Source organism: Lampetra fluviatilis, chromosome 1 (genome assembly GCF_964198595.1).
Source record: "Lampetra fluviatilis chromosome 1, kcLamFluv1.1, whole genome shotgun sequence".
Lineage (NCBI taxonomy): Eukaryota > Metazoa > Chordata > Hyperoartia > Petromyzontiformes > Petromyzontidae > Lampetra > Lampetra fluviatilis.
In genome coordinates, this window is record NC_136275.1 from 2,283,226 (window position 1) to 2,296,670 (window position 13,445).

The 13,445-nt window shown below is 47.4% G+C and overlaps 1 protein-coding gene across 3 annotated transcripts in view; it reads right to left on the minus strand.

The window, feature by feature from the left end:
* Positions 1-13,445, minus strand: part of LOC144950439 (zinc finger E-box-binding homeobox 2-like) — a 50,601-nt gene that overhangs the window by 12,036 nt on the left and 25,120 nt on the right. For all 3 annotated transcript variants that reach the window (XM_078880589.1, XM_078880665.1, XM_078880737.1), the window contains exon 2: positions 515-799. In XM_078880589.1, coding sequence (XP_078736715.1) covers positions 515-799 — 285 coding nt within the window. The remainder of the gene's footprint in view (positions 1-514; positions 800-13,445) is intronic.

The following is a 13,445-nucleotide window of genomic DNA, read 5'->3' on the forward strand; positions in this document are numbered from 1 at the left end:
TTTGTGGATTTTGATTTTGTTGTTAAGTCGACAAATTTTCGATTTAAAGCTTTCGCGACTGCCGGGATTTATCTTCTTGGTTCTTTCGGTAAAGTCACGTAGAAGGGAAATAATAATATAATAAAAATAAAACATAATAAAATAAAATACAATTGTATTTATTTGTATTTTATTATGTTTCATTTTTATTATTAATAAAACATAATAAAATAAAATACAATTGTATTTTATTATGTTTTATTATGTTTTATTTTTATTATTTTATTATTTCCCTTCTACGTGACTTTACCGAAAGAACCAAGAAGATGAATCCCTGCAGTCACGAAAGCTTTAAATCGAAATTTAAACCACTTCTATGTTTGTGGCTCTGTGCGAGTGGGGAGCGGTGGTGCAGCGATTAGCGCTGCGCTTTGAACCCGGCGACCCGAGTTAAATTCCCACTCACGGCCAACACCAGTGACGATTATCTGACAAATGCTATAAAAGTGTAAAGTGTGAGTACGTGCGCTCTTACCACGGTGAGTGGCCCCACTGCCCGGGACATCGCACTCCGCCACCATCCCGTCCTGCCTGCCCAGCGGCTCGGCAGTCTTGTCCACGCCGGGATTGCCGCCTGTCCCCTCTAAGTTCGTCTCTTCCTCCGCCGCCGCCGCCGCCGCTTCCTCCTCTTCGTCTTCCTCCTCGTCTTTCTCCTCCTCCTCCTCCTCTTCGTCCACCTCCTCGATGATCTGCAGCCTCTCCCCCTCGTCGTCGTCGTCCGGGTCACAGTCTCGCATTGCCGCGCTCGCGTAGCTCACCACTGCAACGGTAAGCGAGCAGAGCGGCGCGTCAAGAGCGTTTGCCGCCGACGCCGCCTTTAAAGTTTTACAATCTTACCTTCGAGGGTGTGACTCAAAGGAAACAACCAAGAGGGCAACTGTGGTGGGCATTGGTTCAGGCTCGGTTCTAAAGATCCATTGTTTTATTATTATTATTTTCTCCCCCCTCCCGCTCCTCTATTCCCAGTGTGTGGTCTAGCACATCCGACACGAACATCATCACATTAGCAGCGAGGATGACCGGGCGAGACTGACGCCACGTGTTTTGCCAAGGCCAGTTTTTTTTTTCTTCCTCCCTCCCACTAATGACTTAGGTCTGTGAATAAACTTTTACATTACGGGGGATCTGTATGCCTATGAGGAAGTGTTCCTGCATGTGGCAAAGACTAATTCCATGCCGTACTGGCTGACCATTCATGGTTACAGCAACGCACAGTATTGCTACATCTTCCACGTTTTGTTTGGGGGTTTTCTTATCCCAAAAAAGTTCGCTTTATTTCACGACTGTACGCATATTTTTCACCGTTGCTGAAAAATATCACTAAAAAATGTACCCGTAAAAAACAAATTTTCACTATGCATGGCGGCTAGAGTCCTCTCGTCCTCTGGCTTGAGATGGCTGCCACCTATGGGTCAGATGATTGCCTGCCACCATTAAGCAATTGGTAATTAAATATATATATTTTTTTCCTAAACAGTGTACAAATTTGGAAAGAAAATTTCACGAAAATTAATTGTCACGCACAAAGAGTCTGTGTGCAAAATGTCAGCTCGATTGGATCATGGGAAGTGGGTTAAAAAACGACCGAAAGATTTGCACGGTCGTAAGCGCGCAAGCAAGTGAACTTAATATAAAGGATTTACAAATGAACACCGCTTGTGCTGATTTCATTTTTTTTTTAATTCACAGCGTAACCAATGAGACGGTCCCCACGTGTCACTGTCAACGAGCGCAGAATTTGCACGCTCAACCCACGTTTTTGGGAAGTCAACAATTGTCGCCCGATGGATAGACTTGCTTGCGCCACTGAAGCGACCTGGCCATAAATGACAACTCAATGAAGTGGCTTAATCATGTGGAAATGTATAGCAGACAAATACTCTAAACGCACGTTGATTCTAAATGTGGAGGGAAAAACCGGAGGACCTGGAGAAAAATTCACGTGACAATGGGAAGAAGATGCAAACTCCAAATATACAGGCGTTAGGGTCAGGATTGAACCCACGGCCTCCTGTATACAGAGATGAACAGAGCCACAATGGCTCATGTGATCATGGAAATCACTCCACCATTTAACTTTATACAATTTACAACACCCTGATAATTTTCAAATCTTTTTTTCAGCCAGGTAGGTGAGCAATGTGTTTCCTGAGCTACGAGCGTTTTTATTTCTCTGCCGTGATAAAGAAAGTGCCTGGATCCGTTCCCGGTGCAGGAAATGCTGGTTACGTGCCTCTTGAATCGATGCAATGCTCAAATTGGCCAACACATGCACACACCAGCTGTTTCCCACACTCACCTCAAACACAGTCGCAATACAGAAGTGCACAAACGTTCTCTGACGGTGGTTTTCTTATCTATGTTAATGGCAAAAGTGTTGCCATCTTTTGGTCACCTTCAGCCCACAATACCTGGCAAAACCCGAGTGGTCATCCGTGCAAGTACTGACCACAGTAGATTTTCAACGTTTGTACAGTATACGTGTCAATTCATGTACGATATATATGTGGCAACTGACACCCTGGACAACCTTGCAAATGAGATGTTCCATCTCAAGGGATTATCCACGTGAAATATTTTAATTAAAAATAACAGGCTCAATCCCACTCGGTTTCCGACATCCAAAGAGATTGGGCACACTTAGGGTGATTTTTTTCCATAGGCCCCTATCCCCTGTATGGGCCACAATGGCACGTGTGAGTCCTGACACAGGCGGTGGTGATGTGACAGCACTTGACAGGGCCGCCCAAATGGGGAGGGCAAAAGGGGCATTTTGCCCAGGGCCTCACGCAAAGGAGAGCCCCAAAACGGGCCTGTTGCGTTTCTTTCTCCGTCGGTAATGAATACCGGGGGCCACACACGTGGTGTTCTCATTATCAGAATATTTATTTGGACTAGAGAAATCCGATGAGCTATGAAGCTCTTTTTTTCACGAGTGTCCAGTAGGGGGCGGGTCAGAACGTGACAACAACAAATGATTAAAAAAACACACGATACGAGTGCAAAGCAGAGGAAAGGTAAACAAATGACTTAAACAATTGTTTTTATTTTAGCAGCTAAAACCCACTTAGCTATTAGCTTATTTTTCAGAAGTGGCCTGGCCACAAATGATAGCACAACGAAGTGACGTATCGTCATGTGGACAACTCTAGCAGCAAAATAATGTGAATAATCTACGTGCATGTAGATTTCTAAACGTAACATTCTGCCCAGGGTCTCCAGCCCCAGGGTCATGGAGCAAGGCTGCAACATCCCCGTTACAAGACGCAGTCATAAGCACATGACGAACACAGCCGGGGAGGATCAGCCCACACCTTAATTAACACACGCGAGCTCACTCTGTAATCAAATTTTACAGAATAAACAATGCTCCTGCAAACCCCATTTCTATTGCCGTTTAATTATTGAAGGTATTTAAAATAAAATGCAAATGACAGCGGCACAAAAAAAAAACCCGCACTCTTGCCATCCGACACAACGTATGAAAGGCGATGCATGTGGGAAATTAAAATTTCATGTCCGTCATCAAACATTGAACAGGAATACATCATCGCAGAGTTGTTGTATTCATTAGCGTTTTTTTTTCTTTACAAGTATAAGCACCAGCAGCAGCAGCAGCAGACCCATGTTTCAACGCGGATTTAAGTTGTATATATATGTACGTACGTACGTATCGCTAATGATATTACGACAATAATCCACTGCGAGCGAGCGACAAAGTCTTGTGATCAGGCAAACCGCAGCCACATGTGCTCACGGTTTTACACGCTTCAGAGCAGAACGCACTTGGGTTTGAAATGTCCGTGCCGCCCCCACCCGCCAAACACAAACCAACTGCGAGTTTTTTGTTTCATGTTTCCTGTGACAATAGTCATACTGAGGTTGAGGATTACGAAGAGGCGAATGGTGGGCCAAGCCGAGCAGCCAGCTGTGATTCATGATCTCACAAGACGCCAGGACGTCCAGGCCTCCGCTTAAGCATCCCGCCGCGTCACACAAGTTCACCCCAACACCACGACAACGTCACACAAGCTCACCCCAACACCACGATGTCACATTCTCACCCCAACATCACAACGTCACAAGCTCACCCCAACACCACAAGCTCTCCCCAACACCACGACGTCACACAAGCTCACCCCAACACCACAAGCTCTCCCCAACACCACGACGTCACACAAGCTCACCCCAACATCACGATGTCACATTCTCACCCCAATATCACAACGTCACAAGCTCACCCCAACACCACGACAACGTCACACAAGCTCACCCCAACATCACGATGTCACATTCTCACCCCAATATCACAACGTCACAAGCTCTCCCCAACACCACGACAACGTCACAAGCTCACCCCAACATCACAACGTCACAAGCTCACCCCAACACCACGACGTCACACAAGCTCACCCCAACACCACGACGTCACACAAGTTCACCCCAACACCACAATAACATCACAAGCTCACCCCAACACCACGTCACAAGCTCACCCCAACACCACAAGCTCACCCCAACACCATGACAAGGTCACACAAGGTCACCCCAACACCACGACAATGTCACAAGGTCACCCCAACACCACGACATCACAAGCTCACCCCAACACCATGATAACTTCACAAGCTCACCCCAACACCACAACATCACACAAGCTCACCCCAACACCACAACATCACACAAGCTCACCCCAACACCAAGACGTCACACAAGCTCACCCCAACACCACGACATCACAAGCTCACCCCAACACCATGATAACTTCACAAGCTCACCCCAACACCACAACATCACACAAGCTCACCCCAACACCACGACATCACACAAGCTCACCCCAACACCAAGACGTCACACAAGCTCACCCCAACACCACGACATCACAAGCTCACCCCAACACCATAACTTCACAAGCTCACCCCAACACCACAACATCACACAAGCTCACCCCAACACCACGACATCACAAGCTCACCCCAACATCATGATAACTTCACAAGCTCACCCCAACACCACAACATCACACAAGCTCACCCAACACCACAACATCACACAAGCTCACCCCAACACCACAACATCACACAAGCTCACCCCAACACCACAACATCACACAAGCTCACCCCAACACCAAGACGTCACACAAGCTCACCCCAACACCACGACATCACAAGCTCACCCCAACACCACGACAATGTCACAAGGTCACCCTAACACCACGACATCACAAGCTCACCCCAACACCATGATAACTTCACAAGCTCACCCCAACACCACAACATCACACAAGCTCACCCCAACACCACAACATCACACAAGCTCACCCCAACACCAAGACGTCACACAAGCTCACCCCAACACCACGACATCACAAGCTCACCCCAACACCATGATAACTTCACAAGCTCACCCCAACACCACAACATCACACAAGCTCACCCCAACACCACGACATCACACAAGCTCACCCCAACACCAAGACGTCACACAAGCTCACCCCAACACCACGACATCACAAGCTCACCCCAACACCATAACTTCACAAGCTCACCCCAACACCACAACATCACACAAGCTCACCCCAACACCACGACATCACAAGCTCACCCCAACATCATGATAACTTCACAAGCTCACCCCAACACCACAACATCACACAAGCTCACCCAACACCACAACATCACACAAGCTCACCCCAACACCACAACATCACACAAGCTCACCCCAACACCACAACATCACACAAGCTCACCCCAACACCAAGACGTCACACAAGCTCACCCCAACACCACGACATCACAAGCTCGCCCCAACACCACGATAATGTCACAAGCTCACCCCAACACCACAACAACATCACAAGTTCACCCCAACACCACAAGCTCACCCCAACACCACGACAATGTCACAAGGTCACACCAACACCACGACAATGTCACAAGGTCGCACCAACACCACAAGCTCACCCCAACACCACGACACGTCTGAAGCTCATTCCAATACCACAGTCAGCTTTCCCAGAAATGCTCTCACTTTTACAGAGTTTAAAACCCGACAATGATACCACTTTAACCGAGCATCGATATTTCCCAGGCCTCCTGCCACTCTTATCCCACGTGTACAAGAATAAAGGCAAGCCTGATTCTCCGCAAAGCGCCAACGTGCATTTAAGGCACACACAAAAGACAAAGATCCCTCTTACATCCTGGGACAAGTGCTGTTAGCGAGCACCTATGAAGGCCGGCATGGCACGCGGGGCACACGCACAAGTGCAACGGTTTCGACAAAACGAGCTGTAAAACATACCTCTCTGTAGGTTTACAGCCATGGTCAAAGCGGACTTGACGAAGAACAGAGAACGGCGATATTCGAACGTAGGCTCAACTGTGGCGTGCGATTACAAACCGCGCGGACGACGACTGCGCGCGGCTATCAGCGCACACCGCCTGGTGTGGAGCCGGGTGCGCGCACCGCTTTTTATTGCCAGAGGTCCCAGGTGCAGAAATGCATGTGGCGGCCGTAGCAGAGCGCACCACTTCATCTCTCGCCTTGAATGCCACCTGAGTCCCTTTCACCTGCCACGGGGGCACGGAGGGGGGGAGAGATGAAAAACTGCCCGTCCCAGCAGGAGACATGGAATGGGGGCTGAGCTTGACAGGATTAGCATGGCCACAGCTCATTCCCCCATTGGTTGTCAGGAGCAAGAGGGGGGGGGGGCCTCGTCCCTCCGCACCTCAGTGGCCGTTATTCCTCGAGAGCCATCGGAGCGCGCGGACATCCCCATTGGACGGGGCTGGGTTGGTTGTCCCCATGGAACTTTTTTTTTGACACGGGCTAAATTGGATTGGTTAAATGACACGGGGCTGCCATTGCACATGTGCCGGTGAAGAGGTGGGGGGGGGGGTGTGGAACAGACGCACTGCCCGTCGCAGCAAGGAATCAAAACCCCCTCGAGGAGAGGGGGGGGAGGAGGTCACGGTAATTAGCCACAAGATATGACACAATAGATAGTGCCTCCTGTGTCCTACCTGCTGTGCGAGGACATGTGGCTTTAATACCCTTTTTATGGCCACCAAAGCGAAGAGTGTGAAGCCCCCACGCCGTGTACGTGCAAAAAAAAAACCAGCATGGGTGCAGCGTCTCTGTTTTATCTCGACAGCACCCTCCTGGGTTACTGAACTCTTAGAACAACAGCGGAATGGTGGCTTTAGCAGGTTAATCCCTTCCTCGTGTGAGCCAAATCAACGGCACATGTGGGAGAGGGCGTCCACTCAACCTGCAGAAGGCTTCGTGAAGTTTTGGTCACTTGAAGTAAAAACAAAAAAAATCAACAGCCACCACTAATGAGATGGGGACCAGAAAGATGATACTCATAAGCCTTTTGCTATTGCTGAGCTCGTAAGGTTTTGGCTGCTCGTCTTGCCGAAGGCGCGCAGAGAGTAATTTATATGTTTTAATATAAAGCACTACTGTCTGCTAGCGTTAACAGCCTGAATATTTGATTGGTGTAAACAATTGCGTTTCTCGGTGCGTTATTGCGGAAGTAAAGGTGATAGAAAAACCCAAAACTCGTAACCTGAAATTTACCATTTCCATAACCATCACAGTGAAAGCATATTTGGAATTGAAGATGATAACTATAATATCAATACCGAACACGTATAGTCTGCTAAATGGTGAACATTAAATGTACGGTTGCATTGTACTGTATGGAGAATAATGTGTAAACTGTGGAGGAGGCTGATTGGCTGCGGGGTCAGACCACGGAGAGCCGCCACCACTGAGATCATGAGCTCGGCACACATCTGGAATAAAACCGGGGTTCTCGAATTTAGCGAGTTGATCGTCGCAACCCCCGGTCACCGATGACTGCATGCAAAAAAAAAAATCATCACATTCAAATTTGGATTTTCACTTTATTTGCCTCGTTGCAATTCAGGGACTTGACAGAAAAAAATGCTTGGACTTGACACTGCGATTAACTACAATTCACGGGGCATTCAAACACTGTGTCTCTATGCTGCACACGGAGGCCGAGTGTGTCACCTACCAGTGTTACCTGAACGGTGCATGACCTGAATGTTGTTTTCCTCCAATGTGTTGTGCTACTCAGTCTGCAATGTTATCATTTATCCACTCCCGTAACTTCCTCTATCTTTCGCCAAGGTCCTGCGCGGGTCATTCTTGTAAAAACAGCTTAGCGGGTGAGCGCTTCCTCCCCGCATCGACAAATAAAATCAATCGATCAGTCGATAGTGGAGTGACCTCAGCAAGTAGTTCTGTGACGTCATCTTCTCCGGCTATTCGATCACACAGGGTGGTGCACCGCCAGCTGCAGAGTTCCCGAGCGGAAATCTCACGGTGCCGATATCACGATTGTAATATCATCGGGATGAAAAAAAAAACTTTTATCTACCGATGTAGCGATAGAAATGTATGTTGATGAGCATGATATCTACTGTCAAAATACATTTTGAAACAAAATATTTAGATTTTAATAATTCTTTATTATTAATAATTTTGTATTCTTGGTTCTTACGGTAAAATCACGTAGAAGAGAAACAATAAAATAATAAAAATATAAAACAATAACATTCTCACGACGTTTCTCACGACGTCGAAACGTCGTGAGAATTTTATTGTTTTATATTTGTATTATTTTATTGTTTCTCTTCTACGTGACTTTACCGAAAGAACCAAGAATATGAATCCCTGCAGTCACGAAAGCTTTAAATAAAAAAAATGTTCATCATTTTTATCTATAAGGTGCTCTTACACAATGGATCTCAGAGCGCCATGCATATAAAAACTAAAGCTACTACTTTTATTTTACTCGGTAAGGCCCACTGAGCTGTATAGCTATATTTCAGAAGTAACCTGGACACAAATAATATCTCAATGAAGTGGCTTATCAAGTGTAAACGTATAGCAGCCAAATACTTTAAAACGCGTGATGTCCATTCTAAATGTGGAGGGCAAAGCCGGAGGACCCGGAGAAAAATCCACGTGACCACGGGGACCAGAGAGAGAGAGAGCGATGGGCAGGCAAACTCCAAATATAGAACGGAGGGATATAAGTGAGAAGCAACTTGGGGGAGAGACCAAAAAGAAAAACACGAAAACCAAAGAGAGAGAGAGAGAGACAGGAGGCCTTGATAAACAGGTGGTGGGGCCTTCGGCAGCACTGAAAAGTGTCCACAGAATATGGGCTCCCTGGCCTCTGAGCGCAGGGAATTCACGAGCCGGGCTCTGCGCAGACAAATTGGAAACCAAAAAAAAAACAGAAAAAAGAAAGTATATCTCTTGTGGATGTCAATACGCAGCGTCACATCCAGGCTACATTCTGAGTGGTTAGTGAACCCTTGGGACAAATCGTTTCTCAGCGAAAGAGATCTCCTGATTCCCCACGTTTTACTTATTGCACACAATGCACTCCGTCGCACGTTCGAAAACGTGCCTTACGAATACCAAACGTACCTGTAATAAATAGGGGACGTCCAAATAGATAGGAAACTGTAACGGTGGTTAATATGGAAGTCGCATTGTCCAACAGATGCGAGTGCTGTCGATACAAAAAATTGTTAAAATATGTACAATGATTTAATCTACATTCAATAACAATGTATTGTTCTATGATGTTACTGTGTTTTTTTGCTATCAGAGAACAATGATGTGATGTTCAGGTCGTGTAATAAATCCGTTCACAAACTTCATCTGACCCAAAAATCTATTAGGAATCACATTGGTCGTGAAAGCCAATGTGTTCAACTCTGTAAAGTATTCATGCGATTATTAAACTGTAGACTTTGGAGGTCCATACAATGCATTTTACTGCAGTGGACAGAACACCACGTCAGAGTCAAGGTGGGTGGCGCTCAACTCTTCTGGTGGCCCTAATGCAGCGAGTAGAAACTCCACGTTCCTATGGCGAGGGCGAGTCGAGGAATCGGGCGACCTCTGCTGACTTCCCACAAGGCGGTGCTCATTGCATCGCCCAAAGGTGGCGATTCGCGGAGCGCTGACCTCCGACCGGGATTTTTGAAACAGCGACTTTCGGGACACTGGTCAAGGGGACGTGACGCGTCCATCGGCCACCCGGATATTTACACCGCACACGTGACGCCCTTAAAGTGGGTACGCTGAAAGCCGCCGCATGGCCAATTTATGGTCGAGCACCCGTTGCAGGCTTGTGCCGTAGGTGAACCTAGGGTGATCCGGCGACCCCCATGCACAGAAAAGGGCCCTGGAGGGGCGCCATCTGTTTTAGGGAGGCGCAACCTGCACCCACTTTTGAGAGCGGGGGGAGCGGGGAATAAAATCCCCGAGTGATGAAGACCGTTACGCACGTTGTTCTCACGATATCGTTACGAGCCTCTTTGCAGCGGGCCGTCGTGCGTCCGTTGCAGCGTGTGTTCTTTTGCGGCGCGGGTTGGAGATTCCGGGCGTCGCGATTGCTACGCGTTGGGCAGCTCGCCGTCCGACGAGCTTGCACTCGGTCGGCCAAAACGAGCGAAGTCGAACGAAGGCAACGGCGGCCCCGCACAAAAGACAAACCGCTCGTGTCGCCTCCCGCGTAATGTTCGCAACCTAACGCGTTTTGGAACGCAATCACTGAAAACCTTTAGTTCCGATTCATTTCATAATTAGAGTTAATGCAGGTTAATTAATATGCAAATCCCCCGGCAGATGTGCGGCAGTGTGGCCACGAGCATACAAACGTTTCCCCCCCCCCCCACACATAAATCTTCTGTGTGCACCTCTCCCCAGGCGCCTGCTCTGTGCACAGCCAGCTGTCAGGCCTGCCGCCCCCCTTGCGTGCGCACAGACTGCTCCTGGCGTCTTGTAAACGTAAGGCGGGAGTGATGCGCTCGCATCTTTTGGGTGCGATTAAATAATTATTCAAGACAACGCGCTCAGGAGCTTTCCGATTAAAACCACTGCGAAAAAAAAAACATTGAGCTGGACCGAAACGTGGTTGAATGAAAACCCCCCAAAAACATGGATTCACAGTGGCCATGTGTTGGGGCACGCACGGGTAATCCAGAAACTTGGAAGGTGGGGTTGGTGTGGCACGCTGAAAGTGATCTTGTTGACGAAACTCCCACCCGTAATAGCCGTTAGGTGAGAAAGTACTTGCAAGTAAAATTTTGATTTAAAGCTTTCGTGACTGCAGGGATTCATATTCTTGGTTTTGTCGGTAAAGTCACGTAGAAGGGAAATAATAAAATAATACAAATATTAAGCGATAAAAAAAATACTTGCAAGTAGGTTTGCTCAGCTCTTCCTGTGGCATTTGAGCATCTGATATGCGGCAGATTACTCCACATACTCTGGTTTCGTTCCGCACGCAAAAGGGTACTCAAAAATTATCCAAACGACCAGCGGTAAATTTTCCAGAATAAAATAGTTTACACTCAGTGAGATTCCCCTGCAAAAACAAAACAACCTCTGAATTTGAATGAATCGCTAAAAAGTTTACAATGATTTCAAATGCAATTACTTAAACCGTCTGATTATGCATTTCAAATACACAAAAGGAATCGGGCTGATGTAGATTTTGCAGACAATAATCTTCTTTAGCATGAGCAACAACAAGAAGCCAACAATTGCTGACCCGTCCAGTTGTGTCCAGCCCCCCTTTAGCTTATCAACGGTTGAATCACCGGGAATCCGACGGTGACACACAAAGTTGGACTTTCATCTGCGGTCGCGAGCTGCCACCGATGATTCTCCCCGAACTGACGTCCGTGAACACGTGGGCAACGATGCCATGTTTTTTTTACGCAGAGCGAAATTATTTTCAACACTGACAACTGCCCCGTTTCACCTTTCAAATCAAGCACAACGGAGAGTTTATTTACTACTGACGCTTATGAAGACATCATAACCAGAGACGCTCGTTCTCACGAGAGAGCCGACTGCAAACCTCGACGATACAATGAGTGCCTGTGGGAGTTAGGTTACAATCGTGGACGTGCTAGTGACAGGTTGTCACTCATTAGTCCTGAACGCTTCAGTTACTGTTGGATGTGGAGTTAAAAATAGGTTAAGGCGCAGCCCTGCTCACGCCACCGCTGGCAGAGGAAGCTCTAAGAGACTCCCTCTAGTGGAGGGGTCTTGGGGGAGAGGAGCGTGTACCCACAGTTGACCCCACCACACGTGGCACGCCGATGGATGAAGAACGGGCGTGGCGTAGAATTGACCTGCGATGAGCCCCGTGCGACACGCTACTGGAGGCCCGCGCTCACCACTGCCGTGCACGTGGCATGAGGATTCCGCTGAACACCTTGACATTAATAGCGACTATCTGATGCAGACCCTGTGTTTGACGTTGAGAGATCGCAGGTAAAAGGCAAACAGTGTGAGCCCTTTCAAATCATGAGTCACTGCGTACAAGCGATGTGCGTAAAATGCCGCAGACATCAGACATTCCACACCAAGCGCGAGATAGCGGTAATATCTGCAGGAGCCATCAAGCGCCCCATGTAACTTATTGTATACTGAAGTGATGACAGTGAGGCTTATGACTGGGGGTAAACACGAGTGGCAGCATGTGTCATGCGGTTTTTCATTTAAAATTCTCCACATTGCACTTGCCAAACCTATTTTATTATTTTCCCATCAGATTCCCCGCCGCAAATTAACTTTTGAACGGAACGCGTTTTTTTTTGTTATATCCGCGTCGGCGTAGCGAGCAGGCGAGTGTTTGAGCGCGCACGCTCGCGAGATGCGAGCGGCAGCGACGTCCCGGTTGCCCGAGTGGTGTGCGCTCTCTATTGACAATTGTGGAACACCTTATCGCGCGGAGGGATAATTCTCCTTGTTTTACGTTACACTAATCCGTTCCGTAAAAAACGCAAAGGAACGTTGACAAATATAAAACACGTGGCAGACCGACGTTTATCTTTGACGTCAATAGTTCGAGATGGCTTCACTTTTAATTGTTCGATTGTATAAATGAAAATCAAGAGGGAAAGTATTGCATACGCCTAAATGTATTGCGAGTAAAGGAAAGGATTTGTCTGGCAAACAGTGCATTGCATGTATTCTAAGCTCACACATTTCAAACTGATCTTAAGAAATGCAAACTGCATTGATTACATTACGCGCTCATTGGTCTTCATTTTCGAAAGAATAGTCCCAAAATGACGATAACATTATGTTAAGCTATTGTCATGCGTCCAAAAAGATAGCGAATTTCATGTTTACCTACGTCTCGACCAACACCTCCCAGAATTATTTTCCAACTTCCAGAAGGCCACGTGGGTGATGGAGCGTACCGATGGGATGTATACGACAGATACAGGAAGGAGGTGCATTGTCCGCTTGTTTATTTTGTCCAGAGTTATCACAAGCCACTGTGTCTGTTGGTCACAAGCGAAGCTCTCCGCCAGGCTGCACCCTAAGCT